This window comes from Vanellus vanellus (assembly GCF_965231255.1).
Source record: "Vanellus vanellus genome assembly, chromosome: 5".
In the NCBI taxonomy this organism is placed as follows: domain Eukaryota; kingdom Metazoa; phylum Chordata; class Aves; order Charadriiformes; family Charadriidae; genus Vanellus; species Vanellus vanellus.
In genome coordinates, this window is record NC_138910.1 from 9,663,522 (window position 1) to 9,684,929 (window position 21,408).

Here is a 21,408-nt window from a genome sequence, read left to right on the forward strand (position 1 = left end):
TTGGGCTTCATAGAGGCTGCGAGTAATAAGACAGGAGACTTTTTCCCTCGGGTTATGAGAGTCTGAGCGGTAAGGCTGCGAGCAAGAGAGACACAAACCTGAAGTTCTAGGCTAGAGCTGATTGAGAATCTTTTGATCTCCATCAATTGAGTTCACGGCTAAAAAGCAGATGCTGTTTGTAGGAATGGGTCAACTGGACGTAAAAGATTTAACGGGCTTCTTATTTTCATGGGAATGCTTATAATCAGCAATCGAGTAGTATTTACATCTTCACTGGGCTGTACAGTTATCAACTACGCACTGATGAGGGCCATATAAAATACACAGAAAACAAAACTATCTGTTCCACCTCTTCCAGTTTTGCTCCTTGAAACTCCACCACTGGAGCAGCCATAGACTTACCCAATATAAAACTCAGTCCCAAAGGAAGGGGCAAAATCTTCACTGTGCTGGTAATGACTGTGCCTCTTCCTGGAGATCTGTACAGCGGCAGCGTCTGTGTGACACCAGGCAGTTAAATCGCTCGTTAACCAGGACTTTGTTTAAAAGCGGGCTTTATATCTTCAGTTCGGCTCAGCCACTGCACCTCCCAGCCCACCTCCCAAGGGCACCGGAGTGGTTAACGCATGGCACACATGCAGCGTTTGGCACGTAGGAGCGCTCTCAAGAGCTGCTCTAGCCTGAAGTGGTACCTGGCCAGGAGAGTTGTAAAGCACAAGGGTTTCTTAAGAGAGTAAAGGGAGAATCCCCCTCACTGGTGGCATCCTCTGCCCTATTCTTTTTGCACATATGTTCAGCCCTTTTACACCCCAACAGGTTCCCGGCTTACTTGCTGGCTGTCCAAAATCAGCGCTACATATTACTCTGCTATATCAACAAAACATATATGTTGTGAAGTCATCACGCGATAAAAGCCGTAACTATCAAACAATACTCTGACAGAGTTGATATTCAGTTTACGTGGAAGATAAAATAATGATGTTATGTCTTGGCTCATGCACACAGATCTTGTGTGCGATGAGGAAGATGGAGGAAATTACACGGAGTCTGTAACATAACATTTCAGTTAAAAGATAGATGAATTAATGTAATGACTGTGTAAAGAACTGATTGAGAGCATAATTCCATTTCTTTCTGCAGCTATTTCACCCAAGCCTGAAGCGCTTTCCCTGCTGATACTATGAGGTGTTTTGGTGAAAACGGTACAAGGAACTACCACAAATACTCTACATCTTAATCGCTTTTACCCACATGGCATCAGTTTTAGTACCAGACTCCAGTTGCAACGATGTGTCCTATTAATGGCTATAAAACAACTGTTCTTTAAACAACCCAGTCAAATTAGTTTTGAACAGTAATTTACTAAAAAAGACCCAAATAAAAGTTGGTGTGGGCAGTAGTGAGAACTGGGGAATTAATTTAATATCCCCAAAGCATCAATACTATGAACCAACAAACCAGCGTTCAAAAATAATGATAAAAGTAATGATCAAGGGCTATTAATGAGAGCTTTGGTATTGATCTTAAGAAGCTTTAGATAAGACTCGGTGTGTGTAGAGCCAATCCCCAAACTCCTACCACCAAAATATTCCTATTTCCAATAATTTTAATTGATTAGGAATACCCAACAACCGGCATGCATGACCTTTATGAAACTTACACTCCATATCTTAGTCCATTACAGTGATAAAACCTCACAGTGAATGTATTGTGAATAACTAAGCCTCAGCTAAATTGACTGCTAATGTCTTTTTCTTTCTTGATTAATAGTGGAGCTCCATCACAATGGACCTCATCAAAAACAAGCTGAAAGTAATCTCTATTTGAAACAGGCCCATTCAAACTCTAAATCATTAGAACTCTTTAGTTGTGATGGGGGCTCGGTAATTAGCGGAGTTGGAGTAGACCTGTGCCATAAACAGCATGAATCAGAACACGTCTGCTTCTAAGACTTATTATTTGTATTACTGTAGCACCTAGAGGCCACGGGCAAAATCTTAAGTCTCCCCATGTTATGCGCTGCTCAGAAAAAAGATAAGATCCTGAGTCCTATAGAACGCAGCCGACACCAAGGAAGGACTGGCGGCAAAGGCTGCTCTGCCAAAGTACAGCAAAGCAATAGCTATTGGTGTACAAAAGATGCCCTCTTGGTCGCTCTTTTGGCTTTTTCTTCATATAGTGCAATTATTATACAAAAAGAACCAGCGTCAGAGGGCAAGAAGGTAACGGGACAGGGCTGACAGCAGCAAGGGTACAGGGGTTAGGGCAATAACGAATTTTACGAGAGGAAATAGGGATATGAAATGGAGAGGTAAGGGCAGCGATGGTGTGAAGAGAAGCGCAGGAAGGGCCGATACCTGAGCTGAGTGAGAACGCCGGTGCAGACTGACACCCGGCGTGAGCAACACAAGTCCTCACCGCGGGCTGTTGCCGCTGGGTCTCATGCAGGGGGCTGCGGGTGCTCCTCGGCGTCATACTGGAAAGGAATCACAGCGTCAGCAACAAAAAGAGGTTGAGTCAGTTAATTTAGACGGTTCTCCTACCCTAGGCAATGCCAACCATACTCGTATTGCTCCAGACAGACATTTATCTGGCTTCCACGGCTGGAGGCCTGCAAACCTCCTAAGGCAACCCAGTCCACTGCCCCCCTCCTTTTTGGAAATACATGGTTTTTTCCTAAAGTTTAATCTGAATCTTTCTTCCTTCCTTAATCCTATTGCTGTGTATCTGATCCACCATGTACACAAGAGATTAGTTTCTTTCTTTTGTAGCACTTTTTAATCATTTGAACATTGTTTCCATATCTGCCCCCTGGTTTTCTCCCCTTTAGACTAACTGATGCCAACGATTTTCAGTTTTTCTTCACAGTGCGTGCTTGCCAGACCTCTGATTCTCCTCACCACATGTCTGTGTCGCTGTGTGTTCCCTGACCTTGGCCCCTGTATTCAACGGATGCCCTGCCAGTACTGACACGGGCAGGATTTCTCCGTAAGTTGTGACAGCTATAGTCCAGCTTGTCTATCACAGTGCGCTAGTTGTCAGGTTCACCGTAGCAGGACACTGCCTTAGGTGCAGTTTTGAGATCCTCTGTAATGTCCCATTCCTCATCTGAAAATGTGATCTAACCTGTTGTTCTCTGTCCCTCCCGTAGTCCCTCCCACATGTTGTTACTGAACTGCACACAGGCCTTTAAAGTCTCGGTCCGTCAAAATCACATCTAACTCTGATGGCATCCTCCCCGGCTTCACACTGTTAGTGAATCCCATCAGTGCAGTGCGCTCAACCACCCTGGTGCTGATGGCAACGTGGGCAAACCCCACCAGCATGGACCATCGAGGGACCACCGCACTGCAGACTTGCGCTGTGGCTGGGAGCCGTTGGAAACGATGCGGTGGAGACAGTTTTGTGGATACTTGTTCTAGTTTTATTCTGATGATGTTTCTCTCTGCCTCACGAAACTGTCCTGGAAGGCAGTACTGGAAGCCCTTCTGAATCGAGATAGATGACGTTTACTGCTCTCCTATCCACAGGCTTCTTACCCTATTCAAGAAAGAAATTAGATTTGTTTGACATGATCTGCTCTTGACAAACTAATGGTGCCTATTAGTCGTCATCTAGTTTTTGTCTAGGTGCTTGCAAAGTTCATGTGGTTATTTTTTTCTAGAACTTTTATTGGGACTTCAAGAGAAATTGTGTCTGTTGGTTGGTGGAGGAGTCAACACAGAGATGGGTGATACAGGACGATGGAAATATGCAATCCTCTGTATTCTGCGGCTGTCTGGTCTGTAATTCCTCAGTCCCTTGTCATCTCCCTGTACCTTTCTAACCTGTTCCCACCGTAGGCTGAAATCTTAGATCTTTGTCACTGCTATTAATTACGCTTACCATCTGGTCACAACAGACCTTTCTTGTGAGGTTTAATGCAAAAAAATACTAAAAAAGATCAAACGCTTCTCTCATGTGCTGACAGCTTTCCTTCTACCTTGCAGTCTCTTGAGACCCAGGCTCGCTGAGAGCGCTGGGGCTGCTCCCATCAGCCATGCATCCCTGTCCCAGTGCACTGTCTCCTCCATGGTGACAATCCTGCGCTCTGTGATCTTCCTGTGAGCCAGGCAGTGAAAATGATCTGAATTAACAAGCAGCCCAACCCAAGCATAAGTGTTTCACTTGCTTGTGTTTGAAGTTCTCCTTCCTTACCAAGGCTCATGTTCACTGTTCCTTGAGTTGGCATCTTCCTTCACATCTTCAACTGTTTCCTTCTTGCTGGTTAGAAAAAAAATTCAGATGGTGTCCTGTATTGGTCCTTATAAAAAACCCCTCGTCACCAACTGATGCTATCATAGAGTCATGGAATCATAGAATGGTTTAGGTTGGAAGGGTCCTTAAAGATCATTGAGTTCCAACCCCCTGCCATGGGCTGGGACACCTCCCACTAGACCAGGTTGCTCAAAGCCCCATCCAGCCTGGCCTTGAACACCTCCAGGGATGGGGAAGCCACAACTTCTCTGGGCAACCTGGGCCAGTGCTTCACCACCCTCAAAGTGAAAAATTTCTTCCTAATATCTAATGTAAATCTACCTTATTCCAGGTTGAAGCCCTTCCCCTTTGTCCAATCACTACATGCCCTTGTAAAAAGTCCTTCCCCAGCTCTCCTGTAGGCCTTTTAGATACTGGGCTTTAGGACGCATGGTAAAGTGTGTCCCTAAGGTCTTCCCTTTTTCTTTCCTTTTTTCTTGCTCCGTACAAAGGCCTCCTATGCTGAGTTCAGCGAAATGGGGTACTTGAGACCCCTTTTACAGCCACGGGCTTCCTACCACGAGGGCCTTCGTGACAACAATGGCTGTGACACCCCACGCTGAGCTCCTCCGGCTAGGGGACGTTCCCGCACGGCTCGGGAGACCCCCCTTTGGCCGCTGGCTGCTGAAATGCCGTGGCGGGGCCGGGGAGCAACGGGCAAACAGCACAACTCTGCATCCTTCCCCCCGTTTTTTCCTTTATCTCGCCCCCCGCCCCCCACAGCCGCCCCGCCGTGTTTTCTCTCTCTGCCGGCGGCGGGGCAGCAGCGGCCGGAGGGGAGCGGGGGAAGCCGCCGCCGGCCCGGGTCCAGGTCCGGGTCCCCGCGGGTCGGGAGCGGGGACGGGCAACGCGTCCCCCCGCCGCAACCGGCAGCGACGCCCCCGTGGCGGGGGCGCGGATGGTCTCTCCCGGGCCGGCGGGAACCGCTGTGACACCTGCTGGCGGCGGCGGGACGAGGCGAGGCGGGCCGGTCCGCGGCGGGCGGAGCGGAGGGGCGCGGAGCGGAGCGGAGCGGGGCGGGCGGAGCGTGCCCGCCGCGGGGCGCTCCGCGGTGATGCGCGGCCGTCCCCCGGCGCGGGGCACGGCGGGGCCGGGCGTCCCCTGAGCGGCGGCGGCGGCGGCGGGGCACTGCGGTAGCGGTGCTGCCGCGGCGGCGGCGGCTCCGCGCCCCCCTCCCGTCCTCCCCTTTCTCCTCCTCCTCCTCCTCCTCCTCCTCCTCCGCGCCACTTCCAGGGGAGGCTGGTGTCATGCGGCTGGCGCCGAGGGAGGGGTGCCCGGGGCCGCAGCGGCAGTGAGAGGCGCCGAGCCGAGCCGAGCCGAGCCCCCTGCGATGACAGCCATGAAGGAGCAGCCGGCGCACCCGGGCGGCAGGGGGAACCCGCCGCCGCCGCAGCCCGACCAGGTGGGACCCGCGGCGGGAGGCGCCGGGGGATGGAGAGGGATGTTGGGGGGGGTGTGGGGGGGGAGACGGCCGCCGTCCCGGCGAAGTTGTGCGGAGCGGGGTAAAAGTCGGGGGGGCGGGGGGGGGGGGTGTTGAGCCCTCCGGGCAGCTCGGCCGGGGAAAGCGGGACCCCCGCGGAGCCGCCTCTGGGGATGCGGGGGGGGAGGGAGGGGGGGCAGCGGCGGGGCCGCCCGGAGGGGACCGACCCTTGTCCGGCCCCGCCTCGGGGCTGGGGTGTCCGTCAGCCCCGGCCCCCGGCGGCGGCGGGTCCCGCAGGAGTTTGCGCTCCGCTTCCCCGCGAGTTGCGCCGCGGGGGGAGAGGCGCGGGTGGGGGGGGATCCCGCCGGCTGCCGGCGGCGGCGACCGGGGGAGCAGCGATGGCACCGGGGACGCGGGTCGGGGCTGGCGGTGCGGTGCGGCGCGGTGCGGTGCGGTGCGGCGCGGCCGGGAGCGTGCCGCGGGGGACGCCCTGTGCCCGCGGCGGGGCTGCCCGGGGGCCGCGGGGCCGCGCTCCCCATCGCCGCCCGGGCCGCGGCGGAGCGGGGGCCGGGAGCCGGGAGCGACCCCGCGGGGCCGGGGAGGGTTCCCGGAGGGCTTTTGGCAGCGCCCGGGCGGCGGTCACGTCCCTCGGCCCGACGAGTGCCTCCCCGCGGGCTGGTGGGGGTGAGGCTGGCCGGGGTACCCGTGTCCATCGGTACCCGTGTCCCTCGGTACCGGCGTCCCTCGGTACCGGCGTCTCTCGGCTCGTTATCGAAACGGGAGAGTCTCGGGCGGCTTCCGCGTGGGAAGGATGGGTACCGGGGGAGCAGCTGAACTCGGCTGTCATCATCATAAAATCGAAGTTTTCATTACCGGACCGCCGTTACCTGTTTCTCCGGGGCGATGGCGGTATCGCATCAGGAGGGATGGGGCTGTGCGCGCCCCCCACCCAAACCCCGGGTGGGGACCCCCCGGTGGGGACCCCCCCACACCCGCCGCTGCTGCGGGGGCGGCGGTGCGGAGCGGCGCGGCCGAACCGGTGCTGGGGCTGCTCACCTGCCCGCCCCCCTCCCCCGCGCAGCTCTCCCGCAAACACCTAAAAATGTGCTAATTCCAACCATATTCCGAGACTGAGTTTTTGGGGGGGGGGGGGGGGGGGGGGGTTTGCACCTTGTCAGGACTCACCGCTTTGTGGTTTGAACTCCGGCACGCTGACCGGGGCTTGCAGGATGTGGGGAGCCGCATTTCACATTTTCGTTCTCCGTTACGTGCATCTACAGAGCTTAATTTTCTGTGAGACGCAAACATTGGGTGAATAACCCCAACAGGGAAAGCTGCTGTGCGTAGTTGTGTTGTAGCCCGTACCCGGGTACCCAGACCTGCACGCACACCTGGGCTGTACGTTAAGCTTCTGGGGAGTCCTTCCACTATCAATGAATCCATTCACTGAAATAAATTGAAAGATGGATGCTTTTTGCCGAAAAGCGTGTGCATTATGGCTTGTTTTCACGTGATGCTGATGAAATAATACATTTGAGTTTGAGGAGCCTTCTTGAATAAATTAATTGCGTAAGTTACATTACCTGAAAGAGATGGGTAACTTCCACCAGGACTTAAATTTCATGCAAATAGCAGAATTTATGGAAAAGTCAAGATCATTTAAAATAGTCTCAGAGGTTCCCAAAGCTCATAAATTTCTGGGACATTGTTTTGCTGTAGAGGGATACTGCTTTTAGATATAAGAAAAAGTACTTGAACTTAACCAATCTTTATTTCTTTATATTCAGTTCAGACATGTTGAATTGCTTTTTGGTTTTGGAGGTGAAAATCTTTTAAGCAGGCTTAATATTATATGCTAAAAATTGCCAGTTTGATTGCTCTTTTAGGTCATGATGAGGAACAGCAGTAAGTTCTCAATTTAAAACACATTAGGAATTTTTCCTAAATATAGAAATATTATTACCCAAGTGCTCTAGAGTTCTCAGCTTCTCTCGGTGGTGGATGGGGACACCACTGGTCTACCTGCTGTGCCTGGCTGCGTGAAGTGTAAACGTGATGTCCCGTGTATTTGCATCAGGTTTTTCCAGACTGAGTTTGGTTTTCTTGGTAAAAATTCACATTGAATCAACTTTGATTGCCTGTTGTGTTAGGTGCTCGGGGTGTCACTCAGTATATAACGGCATCACATCCGAAATGTTGCTTTTAATGGGTGGCAAGTCTTTCTATGGCTTTAAATGCTAATAATAAGGATGCAGGCCTAAATCCTGCAGGGAGCTGCAGGTAGAGCGAGGCTGAGGTTGGTGGATCTCCGTGAACACCAAGGTCGCTCATGCACCTTCACAGCAACGCAGATCTACGCTCAGCCCTGGCCAGGGCTTGGCCACAGGCTGTGTCTGACTCTGGGTTTCTGCTGGAAACCCTCCTTAGTACAGCAGTGGGATGTGGCTGTGACCTGACCAGAGGGATATTATGGATTAGAAGCTTTTTGTGGTTGCAAGCTTTTTGTGGTTACGGAGCTGCAGCTGTGATGGGTGCGTGGGGAGAAGAACAAACAGGGGCTCATGTGTTCACCCCGGTTTTCCATACCCCATAGCACTGTCACTGCTTGGTCCACGTGGAAAATGCAGCCTTCTTAGGGCCTTCAAGAAATCCGTCTTTGTGTGGGTACTCGTTTAACATTGTATTTTGCTTGGTGAATGTGTATGAAGTTGTAGTGTCACTACAGGTGAAACCTGTAGTTTCTTCATTTATTTTTAAGAAGAAGCTGCACCTGCACTGAGAGGGTTTCCTGAGGTAGCAGGAGTGGCCAATCTTTCCTGGTAGAGAAGTGGTTGGACCTGTGGGGAGTCTAAGAAGGAGCAAGGAATGACACCAAGATTTTCTAAGTGTTTCTTTTCTAAGAAAACTTTTCTCTTTTCTGATTTCAAAGTCTGGTTTTACAGATACTCCTGAGATACCGAAAATATCATACCGAAAGGTGATGCATTTGTGGTACATCTATAGGCCTGGGACCTGAGCTGTGATTTCAAATTACAGCAGGCCGATGCTGGGACTCTTCACTTAAATAAAAGCTTGGATTGACTGACTGAAGCATCTGTAGCCATCAGCTTATAAATAAATTGGATACAACTTCATATCCAACACTTCCCCTGATGGTATTTTTAGACCAAGCCTCCCCTGAGCCAAGGCATCTAATAACAACTTCCATTAACAACGCTATTGATGTTTCGGCAATCGGTTTGATAAATTACCCAGATTTATTCTCAACTCTTTGCTAAATGATGACTCATATTTATTGCCAAAATTACAGTTTTATGTTCAGATGATATATCTGTAGAAAGGAAAATAGCTGTAAATTACTTGCATTTCTGCTTATTTCTGGAAAGCTCTATCAAAGCGTTCAGACTTATGTCACTTGAGCGTTTGTGTCGGGAGTGAACGTGCCTCCCTCGGTTCTTCTTAGAGAGTTCAAAAAATAGTGTTTTTCATCTCGTAGCTTTTAAGAACCATCTCCTGGGGTCTTGGACAATGATGTTTAGTGATCAGTTTTAGAAGGCACAACCATTCGGTAGTCAGTGGACACAACTTATTTGAAAAATATAATGTACTTGTATGACTTGCTGGTTGATGAATGTTGCTGTCTTTGCAGATGAAAAACTAAGATAATTCCTCTAGGTATTACCTTTGTGAGGCTTCAGTCTGTTTACAAAAAAACAGATGATCTACACCACCTGGTGCTATGTGCTGTTCTTTGTGTGTGTGTAAGACAGACCTTTGAAATTTATAATCATTCTCTCCTGAGCCTCTTTCACTCTTCTCACTTAAGGTCTTTTTAAAATTGATTTTAAAATGGAAAAAAAAAAAAAAAAAACCAACCAGATTTTTTTTTCTTTATGTCATTTTACAATCTACTATGTTATTCTTCTTAAAAATAGGTAAGGGAAAATGAAATCAGACTGCATTGTGTTGCGCTAAATAGGGAAATTATTTGGTAAGCATTGAAATTACATGTTTAGTATACATACAAGCACAACTGACTTCGCTTCACTGCCTTGATTTAAGGAGTTGAATTTTCTCTGTCTCGGGACCAGTTTCTGTGGTCACCAAACAAGTGGTGTATTCTAAAGGCACATCTGAACAAAAGAGAACAGTCTGTGTTTTATTTTTCAGTGACTGAAGCCAAAATGCTTTATATTCTTACGTCTACCTTCATTGCCTTACTTCTTTTTCCCAAAGATAGACTCTGATCTTGCAGTGGGGAAAATGTTGATGGATAGCTGTGTCTGTCCAGAGCAGTATTCATCTTAATGGGGTTTTATCAAGGTAAAAGGGCTCTCCCCTGCCCCACTCAGGTCATCTTGAGCTTGATGGGTCAGGGAGAAACTTGAACTCTTAATCGTATACGTACGGCAGTTCCAGTAACTTGAAAGATTTAGTTAGGTAGTCAAGTCCACGTCCCCTGCTCTTGGTTGTGTTCAGAGTTGGATTCAGGCTGAAAAAAGAAATTCTGTTCTAGTACATAATCCAAAGTGACTTTGTGTTTTTCCTTCTTAACAGCCTAGCGGAACTTTGTACTTGTTTTACTGGGGCAATATAGCAAACATACTGGTTTGCAAGGTTCAACGTAACACCAGAAACATCAGGTAAAAAAAGCCAATAAAAGTGGAAAAAAAAAGTTATATTATTATGCCCGGAATGTTTCATAAAGAGTTAACATCTGAATCTTAGCTTTAACTTTTAAATCCTATTCTGTACGCGATATATACGGCATCCGTGCTGGATCCAGAAAGAAGTATTACTGGCTTGCAGTATGTGTTGAAAATATGACCAGCAGCACAAGAAGCTTATGTGAAAATGTATTAACTCCGGTGGTTTGGAATATCATTCCGGATTCAGGTTCTAGGGGAAAGCATGGGCCGTATCATTTTCACATACTTGATTCACTTTCTCTTTGCTGTGTGGCTGTTTCTATGTAATTCAGTCACGTGCCTGATTGTGGTGGGTAGTACCAAAAACCCGAAGCTCATCTTCTATCTTCTGGTCTTCTGGTCTGAGCTCCGTGGAGCAGGGGCGAGTAGGATCTCACTTTTGGTGAAGTGCTTCTCACGTTAATTGAGAAATATCATTTCATAAGACACAGTAAATAGCCTGTGTAATATGGGATCTCAGGTAGTTGAGAGGGCAGTCATACGTTGTGTGGTTTTTTGTTTTTTTTTCTTATATGGCTGTGTAGCAAATAAGTGTGTTTCTCTATATGTCCTAAATTCAGAAGTGATTTCTTGCTTTCAAAACAGCATGCAGGAATCTCTGCAGCATAACACAGCCGCTGATTTTTCAGCGTTCAGAGCTCTTCACTTTGCAGGTGGATTAAAGGCATTACTTAATGCAGTAAATCAAAAACTGTGAAACAGGACAACCTTTTTTGCTCTTCTGTGTTAAGGTGAATTGCAGGCGTGCTGTAGGTTACGTAGTAGCCTCAGGTATTTGAACATACATATTGTATTAGCTATTTTAAAACACACTTTCTATATTTCTTTCCAGTATCTTCCGACGGAAGGTATTGCTTCAGGCAAGCTATTTTGATAATTAACAAGAGGGAGGGACTCTTTAAGCAAACAAAGACGTTGTTTGATGTTATTCTAGAGTTTGAAAGCCATAATTTTAGCATTTTTTAATAACTTGAGGGCATTCAGAGATTACATGCATGTGTTACTGACTCACAAATGTGGCCACAGACTTTCTTCCTATAGTGGCAATAAGGGTGAACGTAAAACGCGATCCCTAGAGAAGTATCTTAGGTGGCGGTGGTGGTGGTGGGTTTCTTTTCTTTTTTTAATTTTTTTATTTTATTTAATTTTAATAGAGCTTTGACATGTGCCCGACCTATGGAAAAACATTGAGGTGTACAAGACTGCGCTTCGCATGTTACACATTCTTTAACGTTGCACTGGAAAATGTAGGCAGCCTCATCCGCTGCTACGAATGCCCCCGCCCTGCCGGCAGGTAGCTGTAATTTGTTGACACCGTCTTTGTCACTCTTATAAGACCTGTGTCATATTTCAAGTCCGTGCATTAGCCACGAAATCTCGACTGTCTCAAACTCTGTCCCTTTCCACTTTAATCATACACTTCTTTTACGCTCCACTCAGCTGCATCGAATAATGTTCATGAATATACGATAGTAAAAGGAACAATGCTGATGGTGACTGATGATGATAAATTACTGTATTTATCCATTAGGAAGGACATTGGATGACCTACAGATCTGAGGCTGAAGCTGAAAGACCTTTTCTAATCATTCTTAACACTGCTGGCAACAGCCACCCAACTTATTATTGTGTTATCTATGTAGAGAATCCGTAAATAGTTTTGAACAACTCTAAACCAAGATAAAAGCCCTTTGACATTTTGAGGATGTTGTCTAAGAAAATCAATTAGGAAGTATGAAACAATGTGATAATTTAAGGAAACGAAATAGTCTTTAAAGGCTTTTGGAGGTTATTTTAGGCTGCCTGGGGCAATATTTGCAATTTACATTCCTTCCCGGGGCGGGGTTGGGGGGAGAAAGCATTTCATAGCTTTCCAGAAAACAAACTGGGCAAATGTTGGAGTTTTCTTCTTGGAAATAGGGAGCGAATTCCAAATGCTAGTGGGAAAACCATTAAACTTGTTTGAAATGCTGGCTGAGTGCAAGAAACTAAATCAAACACTGCCAGTGCGACTGATCATTCATCCTCCGTGTTTGTTCTCTCTGCCCCTGATGGCGCAGTGGCTGCTGACTTCCTTTCCCCCGTTCCCATCCTAAGGCTTCAGAGGCTGGTTCAATCAAAGCATTTTATATATATATTAGATTTATTATATATTAGGGGAGTCTTTCGGAGTAAGGATTTGAGCTTAAGTACACTTAATTAGGAGTAACGATGTGCTGTGATTTTGAATCTTATGGAAGAAGTGCTTAAATCAGATGGTGTAATGACAGTTCTAAATAAGCACAAAATGGCTATAAAAATTGGGTGGCTTTAGTCAGAAAAAGTGCAGTTCAAGAAGATGATCTTGGTAGTCGCTGCTGGAAATCTCCTTTTAGCAATTCCCACATTATGTGTGAAGATTTCCGCGATATCTTAGTGCGAATAGCAACACAAGATCCTACCAAAAAGTTTAGTCGGGGGCCTTCTTGTTCCAGGGCACAGATCACTGTATCGGGTAATTAGATGTCATCAAGCATAAATATAAATTTAAATCTTCTTGAGGTAATAAGCCCATAAAGTCAGAAGACTTTGAAATGAGTGGGTAGCTGCAATGCAAGGAAATTAGTTGCAAAAGGTTCCTTTTTATTTGTAGTTCAAAGGTTCATTGTATTGTGGCGCATTGAATATATGTTACTTTTCGGTCCCTGAGATGGCTGAAAATATTTCCATATCCTGGCCCGTTCCTAAAGTGCTTATTTACATGGATTTCCCCACAGAAATCAGTGGGACTCCTTGTGTGAATAATGTCTGTAGGACTAACCATATAATTGGCACTGTAATAATTTTCATTATGTCTTGGGGAAAAAAAGTCCGTTGCTGTACAGTAAGATGGAGCTGCAGCTCTCAGGCTGTATGAAAGGTAGTTATCAAAATGTTGTCACTGGCATTCTCCGAGGTTTTTGGTAGTAAATGTTCAGCATTGTGGCACGTTTTCAAATTCAAAAGGACAGAACTACCTTTCTAGTATTATGTGCCAGACTCTGAAAAGGCTCCTGAAGGCGGCTGTCAGTTTATGCTTGCCCGATACGAGAAAGACAGGGTTTATACCTATACATAGTATATACGTTTTCTTGTATGACTTGCAGGGTACTGAAGAGGGGGTTTGCCCCTTTTTGGGTCCTGTTACTATAGGTAGAAATGAGCTTGATGTTAGAGTCCTAAGTGGCAGTATTAAGACCCTCCATTTCTGGTTTCATTTTGGCATAACTAGTGGCAACTGAAGGGAGGAGGGTGATGGCCCATCTTGATGGGTTTGTGAAGACTCTAGCGAAGTCTTTTTTGTGTTGGTGACTATTTGGATTATGTCCTTAGCTATTTCCTTTTGTCCCTCTACACTTTCTTTTTAGACTCGTTTCCGATTCTGTAAAATGCTGTGTTCTGCCTGAGCAGTTCTCAAAACTCTCTCACTACATTCTCCCTTCAGTTGTTTTTCATCTCCAGGTGATTCTCTCCTGTATCATACTTTTTTCCCCAGCTTCTTGTCTTTAATCTTCTATACATAGAGTTTTCCCAACACTTCTTCCGACAGCCGTTCTGCCTTTCTTTCCCAAAGTGATATTTCTCTTTGTAAGCTAAGCAACATGGTGGTCTCCTTACTCTTATTTCCCCGTTGCTGATCATTTGAAGGGTACTTGCCTTGTGATCCGGTGGTTTCGTTATGTATTGGGAAACCGTTAGGTTTCAGGGCATGGAAGAGAATAGACTCTTGGTAACCAAGAGTGTCATTGCCGTAACCTGTCTCAGCTGCCCGAGTGGTTTCTTTAGCGGCAGCAATGAAAGACAGACAGATGTTTGATAGAATTTTATTCTATTAGAAAAACTCCATGCTCTAATTTCCTGTCCCGTGACATTAATATACAGAAAACTTGTAGTTTAAAGAACGCACTGGTAAGCAAATGAAAGTGGAGTCATCCTTGTGAAATATATATGGATATGTCAGAGAAAATCTGAATTCTTCTTATTTCTGATCTCTGCTTTATTTATATTTGTAAACATAAACAAATACAAGCAGAATGTTCTGGCTTTCGTGGTAGGTGGTATTGTCTTCATGCAAGAATTTAGGAAAAGGAGGTTCCTTCTCTTCTTCCTGATAGTATTGTTAGCCGTAACATAGAAACCCCCTGCTTATTCAAGAAAAGGAAAAAATTGAGGAGGAAAGTCTTTAATGTACTAATTCTGCAAGCAGTATGGCCTTATGTATCAGCTCAGGGGATATCTTTTTACTCTCATTTCCATCCTATACACCAAACGCAAGAATCTGCTATAGCTGTCTCATGCCATACAACCCATACGGAGAGATGATAGATAATTTCTGAAAGAAGCACATGCAGGACGGTATATCATGTCAGCAGGGGAATATATTCAGCATGTAAAGAAAAAGTAGGCTTCTTCTCCGAAAATGTCCTTTTCCTGAGGTCTGTTTACCTCCCTAATTCTGACCACCTCCTTATTTTTACTTGGCGCTGCAGTACTCAGACCAGCTGGGGATCCAAATTGGGCTTTTTATTCTAAAAAAGAACCAACCAACCAAAACAACAACAATAACAACAACAAAAAAACCATCTTTGAGAATTTTCCCCTTTATCCTTTGCTTCATTTAGGTTACATATATATATGTGTAATTTTTTTTCAGGTTATACTTTATTGAATGTGTTATTTGTGTCTAGGAAACTATCAGTTATGTTCTTCATAAATCTTGCCTCATTTCTGACTGGATAAAGATTCCTTTCTAAAATGTGAGCTAGGCAAGTGCGATGCGATGCGATGCGATGCGATGCCAGCTTTTGCTTTAGTTCATCTCCCAGTTCCCAGCCTAAGTGGATTTAATAGCACTTCTTTCCTGGGATGAAATGGTGCTTCAGTAAAGGAGTTTTTCTCTTCCCTCTAAAAAGGAAGAACAGTTTCTGCCAAAGTAACACACTGAAAGTGTAAAGAAAATAAATGTCCTTACCTGCTGCTGTTAATATCTTTTAAACTGCTATAACTTATAAAGGTGTAATTCTCTTTACCCTTAATTACCTATTCCATTTCTTTTTGTCAGGCTTCCTTCTTCCGTCTCCCCTGTAGTGGGGGGGGGGGGGGAGGAGATGCTGAATGTGTTTGCCCAACTCCAGGCAAGGAAATATTCCACTGAAGTAATATTCTCTGAGTGTTTGCGTGCAAGCTTGCCCTTTGGCATTCCTTTGGTCTGCAGTAAATTTTGGTATTGCAGTGCAATAACTCTCGGGGAAGCCCACGGTAGCATTTAAGTTTGGATCAAAAAACGTACCAGTGAAACGAATCCTGATCATACTTACTGAACTTTGGCTTGCGCCCCAGAGCAGTTTCAGTGTGAACTGGATTCCTTAAGGACGATGTGCTCCAGGAGCGCACTCAGGGTGCTCCAGCTGCTAATGGGTGTTTGGTCCCTGGGATCAGACTAGAGCCGGTCCACGTAACCCCCAGGAACACACAGGTTGTGCACATCGGGACCTTAACACAAACGGTTTCTCTCTCCAGTTCTGCTCCCCTCTTCTTGCGAATATACGCACAGCTTTAACAAAGCATCACGGCTGGTGATGCGTAAGTGCATATATTTAAAAGCAATTGTATGCTTTTGTTTTGTTTTTCACTTGGTTGTAGGCCTGATGCAACTACTTATGAGACACTTTTTTCGTACAACACTGGATTTTTTTCTTGCACGTTTGGAGGTATTTGTTGGCCATTTTTCAAACATACCAGTGTTTGTTGCCTCCCCAGTTAAGATGGAAATATGCTGGCAAAAATGAGGGGGTTGCAGGTGGTGAAGAGGTCTCAGTTTCACCAGAGAGATGCCTGTGAGGACCACTCAGGTTCTGAGTATGAGAGAGAGAATAGACACGGGGAAAGAAAATGAGTATGAGTCTCACTGGAAGTTTATAGATCTTATGATCTTTTGTAACCGAGATTTTTCCATAGTGCTGCACAGGTATCTGAAAGAGTACCGCTAACTTGAAAGATGATGGTGATTAGGAAATCAGAGGTTAAAAGCCCTTGCTCTCTTCTCGGCTGGTTGCAGGATTTCTGTATGACTCAGGTGGGTCCTTGAAGGCCGCAGTTTCAGAAGTGCCTGCAGAGTTTGAGGTGTGGTGGTGTTCTGGGAATTTGAAATGTCAGAGTTGCCTGTGATGGACAAAAAGACCTCCGGTGCCTTCAAGGTTAGTTTGTATTTGTGAAAACTTGATTGCCTTTTTAAAGTGTCATCGAGCGATAAAATAGAGAAGGTATCTCACGTATAGGGAGTGGTTGTTGGTAAGGGAGTGGTTAGTAGTTGGTGTGAGTCTGGTATTTGTGTACTTACGTGAGAACTACACGCATGTTTAGACTCAGGAGCATGCTCCCAATCCAGACGAGTTGCAGGAAGGTAGCGTTACTGGCAGTTGGCTGAGGCTCTGGATTTCTGCCCTGAAAACAGGAACTTGAGATGATATTAAATGTAGCGATCACAGTGGTTGTCACTTAAGGCGCAGTCACTGCTACCAAAGTGTCGCACTTCCATAGGGCTGCCTTTGCCGTGTCACTGAAGCAGCTCCATGGGTGGCTGTGATAAAGTGTGTGCTGCTGCTGCTGAGGAATTATGGCAGAGTTCCCAAATAGCCACCCTCAAAGCCGTCTATGCAGGCTGATCCTGGAAACGCCACGTGCAGGTTTTTCCATTCATTTCGGTACAGATTGCTTCTGTGCCTGGAGTTTCACCTGAGAAAATTTGTGAAGTCTTGGAAAAAGAATGTGTTAAGTATACACTGATGGGAAGGAAAATCAGTTTAATCTGATTTTCTTGTACTATCCGTTCTTCCATCTATCCATCCATTATTCTAGGAAAAATACTCTTAAATTGTAAATAATGAGAATACTTTTGAATGGTGGGTATGATCCAGTGTATCTTTTAATGATGGGCGATAAAGTGGTTAACAGGGCAAACATTGAGGCAGCATTTGATGTGAATAATTCTATGGTTTTGGGTAGAATTAGTATTCCTTGTTTGTCTAACCCCAGCAGATAAGGTGTACGAGTTCCTGGTCTGTTCTGGCTGTCAGCACAATCCCCTGCGACTCAGCTGAGCAAGACGGAGTCTTAACCACTCACTTATTTTTCAGTAATCTGTAGCCACCGAGGACCCAGTCCTAAGCGTTGCTTTCGTATCAGTTTGAGCCTTTCCATCATTTGTAGGAGCTTGCACTGGTGATAAGGACAAGAGAGCATCACGCCAACTTGTTTGCAAATTGCAAAATACGTCAGCAAACCGGCTTTTTTTGTGTCTGTCTGTCTGTGTTGCACTTGGACAGTGCGCTCAAGTACACTATGATGAGCCACAGTCACATTTACATGGAAACGGTTTCCTTTAATGAGGGGAATGGCGTTATCTATTTTACTCTAGTGGATTTCCACTAAAAGCAAGGAGTCCGGCACATCCCCCATCTAAAATATGTGCAGGGCTGAGCTTGGTGGAAACAAGGTATGTAAATAGGAGGGATGGATGGAACTGAAATCCCTGACTTGGACCAGGTTAGGGAGGAAACGGTTACGTGGTAAGAAGCGCCTTCCAAGTGCTGGTCTGTGTTACATTCCGGCGCCCCATCTTGCAGAAATCATAACAAGAACCAATTGGTTCATAAAAGAAAAAGAAAAGGAAAGTGAAATAAGGAGTAGAAGTGCTGAGGTAAGTTTTGAACTCTCCACCTTTCGATGTATTTGAACTAAAAATGGTTTCCAGAAAGATGCCCAAGCAAAACTCCTTGGCGCTTGGACTGAGGTATCAGAGTGAAATGTAACGGGTTGCAGTCTACAGGAGGTGAAACGATGGCGATGCCTTGGTGGATCAGTGAATTATTAGTGCTCTTACCATTGTTGATAGTTGATATAAATGAACTCCTATGAGAAAAAAAAAAAAAACAAAACCACAAACAAAAAACAAACCAACCACCTTTTTTACCAATCGTATCTCTTTTTTTCCCCTCTTCAGCCGCTTGACAGTGAGGAAAAGTTCCTCCTTCCCTTTTTATATGCTATTGTAAATCTTTGTTGTAATAGCAAAGAAATAATAGGTTATCTTATATATGAGCTAAGGAGAACTATTCCTGAAGAGCTGCAGTCTGAAATAGGAAATCCCACTGTTAGGAAAGTTTACATGGAACACTTGACAAAACTCGATATGTATTTGCTCTTGGGTCTGAGAGCTGCAGCTGTGACTATGAAAAGGATTTCGAAGTTTACACTTCTGCTGCGTGCGGTCAGTATTCCTCCATGAGCTGCTGTTAACTCTCGCTCAAGGACCCTGATCTGGCTGTCACCGCTATGCAAACTTCTCTCTTATTTTTTTTCCTTTTTTCTCTCTGACAGCTCAAGAATTTTAATTATACTGCATCTCACTTCCTGTATAGATTTTGAGGAAATTACTTCTTTCTTTTGTGCTTTTTGTCGCATGGGCTGTTGCAGTGAAAGAGACTTAATGGGTGTCTTCCTTGTGAATACGCACAATGTTGAGTCAGTCAAAGGAGCCCCCAAAAATACGTTAACACTTGTTTTGTGGCTCTAGCAGGTACATGTTTGGCTGTGCAGATGAGTAATGTCCACCTAGCTCAAGTGGAGTGACTCCATCTGTTTGGTGTATCAGTTATTCTGTACCTCAGGGAGGTATTTCCCTTCCAACAAGAAAAGTCTTGTTTTACATCTGGTATATTGGGACTTTGAGACTGGGTCCAAACTAAAATGTTGTTTTGCCGTATTGTATCTCTCTTTCTGACATTGCATATGATAAATAGATGAATCCTGTATTTAAAAGTATTTGTGGAAGTAGCGTTTAGTCATTGGAAATAAGTTAACTGTTTCTATGAAGGCTCTCAGATTTAGCTGATGGATTACTGGGAGGATTTTGCCCTTAAGGACCTTCTTGAGGTTCTGGGTATGGAGAAAACTGTGCTTTGAGATTAAATTATTCAGCAAGTGTTTTTCAAAGTAATTAAAGCTTCTAGCATTTAATGTTTTATGTATGCGGATTAAAAAAGAGGGTTGATTAAATCACGACAAAGGGAAGTTTATTCACAAACGGCAGACGGTCATGTCTCTTTTGTGACTGGTGCAGCACTGTTGACCCTACTTCATTATATGGAATATTGAACCATTATATTAGTGCAATTTTTTCTAAGTGATGGCACTGTTAAAAAGTGGGCAGTAGAATTTGATGCAGTACAGCCCTGGCTTTGCTAAATAGTGCAGAATAGTTCTTTTTCTGTCAAATATCTGATGTATAGACAATTTTTCAGCTTGTGTTTTTGAAATGGCCAGGTGAGCTATACAAAACTCAACAAGATCAAGAGGCAGGCCAAAGTAATGATTTTCTTGTTGGAAAGTAATAGACGTGCCAGTATAGCATGTAATAACAGCAGGTTTTACAGCGTGGTGCAGAACAGGAGGAATGTGAAACACATACGTTACATAAATTATCTGTGCATAAGTTTCGGCTGAGTTCTGGGCTACAGTAACTCATTTGTGCTTGCTTTTTTTTTTTTTTCCTTCTTTTTTCCAGTCACTTAGACTTTCAATGCATGAACTCCTTCAGCCCTTTAAAAATTTTGCTTGGCTGTCTCCTCTGGATCGAGTACCTCATCCTTGGAGTACATAGGCTTGCTGTTCAGGAATCAGTGAATGGCCATCTTTGAGATCTAACGGCAAATCAAACCTCAGCGTTGCAGGTGCCTGTGCTGATGACGTGCACACTCCTGTGCGCACCCAGCGATGGACTGGCTCACTGAGGACTGGCATATTTTCATATTGGATGAAAACTGTTCCCAAAGTTGCTGCACAAAAATGTTTTGGGTTTTGTTTTTTTTTCATCATCCTTAGGAAACAGGGCACGTATGATCACATGAAAATGAAAGTAGCCATTAAAACCATCATATCGAATGAAAATGTTTATTGTACAGTAGGTTTTGTGACTCTATGGATTTCCCAGTGGTTTCCCTGGTAGGATTTTTGCTCTATCCAGTGGGTACACCTTTCTGATGTAACGGAGGGATGAGGGCTTGTCCTTTATCCAAAGAGCGAGAGATCCCACCTTCCGATGGGGCTGGGCAGACTGCCCAGGACTGCTTGCTGCTGTGTTTCCTGGAGATAAGAAATGCCTTCGTCTGATGGAGACCATATATCCTTAACTTGGGTCAGCCAAGTCTGTTCCCATCGTCACGGCAGAAATAACCACTGACTGAATTACTTGTCTGCTCTTGCGATGCGCTTGGCAGGTGTTGTTCAGAGGAGATGCTCCTTACGCTCGATGTATCCGTAGCTGTGGTTCGAGTAGCATGCAGTATTTCTAATACATCTTTAGTGGGATTTTTTTTCTCTTCTGCCATCTCATTAAGGACAGAAGGTTTCTATTTAGTAACTGGAACTTTCTGTTGATTATAATTAAATTTTCCAATAATACTTGCTTACAGCACTGACAGTTCATCAAAACAAAAAAATGAAAATTATGTTTTATTTTCCAAAAGAGATCATTTAGTTCTAGGTGGCTGATCAAGTTAAGTCCAGGATCGAATGACCAGCCTTTAAATGACAGCCTCCGTGGGGCTTGTTCTACGTACGCTGCACTTAAAAATAACCTGAATTCTTAGTTTTAGCACAGAGATTGGTTGGACTGCAGGCTGTACAATACATAAAGCCTTTGGGGAGGGGGAAAGTAATTTCTTGCATTTTAGGAGCTACAATCTCAGCTCCAAATGATAAAATTGAAAACAATTTGTTGTGGAGCAAATTCAGAGGGGGAACGTTCTTCAGCACATTTGGCCATTTCATAGTTATTCTGAAGTCGGATCAGAGAGGAGAGGAAAGACTGGCTGGGACAAAGAGTGGGCAGAAAAGGAGGTCTGGCTGGTAGAGGCGTCACACCGACTGCGTTGTGAACTTCTGAAACAGGACAGCAAGCCAAGA

General features: G+C 45.3%; 1 protein-coding gene across 3 annotated transcripts in view; it reads left to right on the plus strand.

The window, feature by feature from the left end:
* Positions 1-21,408, plus strand: part of DPP10 (dipeptidyl peptidase like 10) — a gene marked incomplete at its 5' end in the record, with an annotated part of 567,722 nt that overhangs the window by 259,330 nt on the left and 286,984 nt on the right. The window contains one exon of one of the 3 annotated variants that reach the window (XM_082483839.1): positions 5,627-5,698. The exons of the other annotated variants lie outside the window; for them this stretch is intronic. Coding sequence (XP_082339965.1) covers positions 5,627-5,698 — 72 coding nt within the window. Of the gene's footprint in view, positions 1-5,626; positions 5,699-21,408 lie in introns of those variants that run through there. 3 annotated transcript variants of the gene reach the window in all.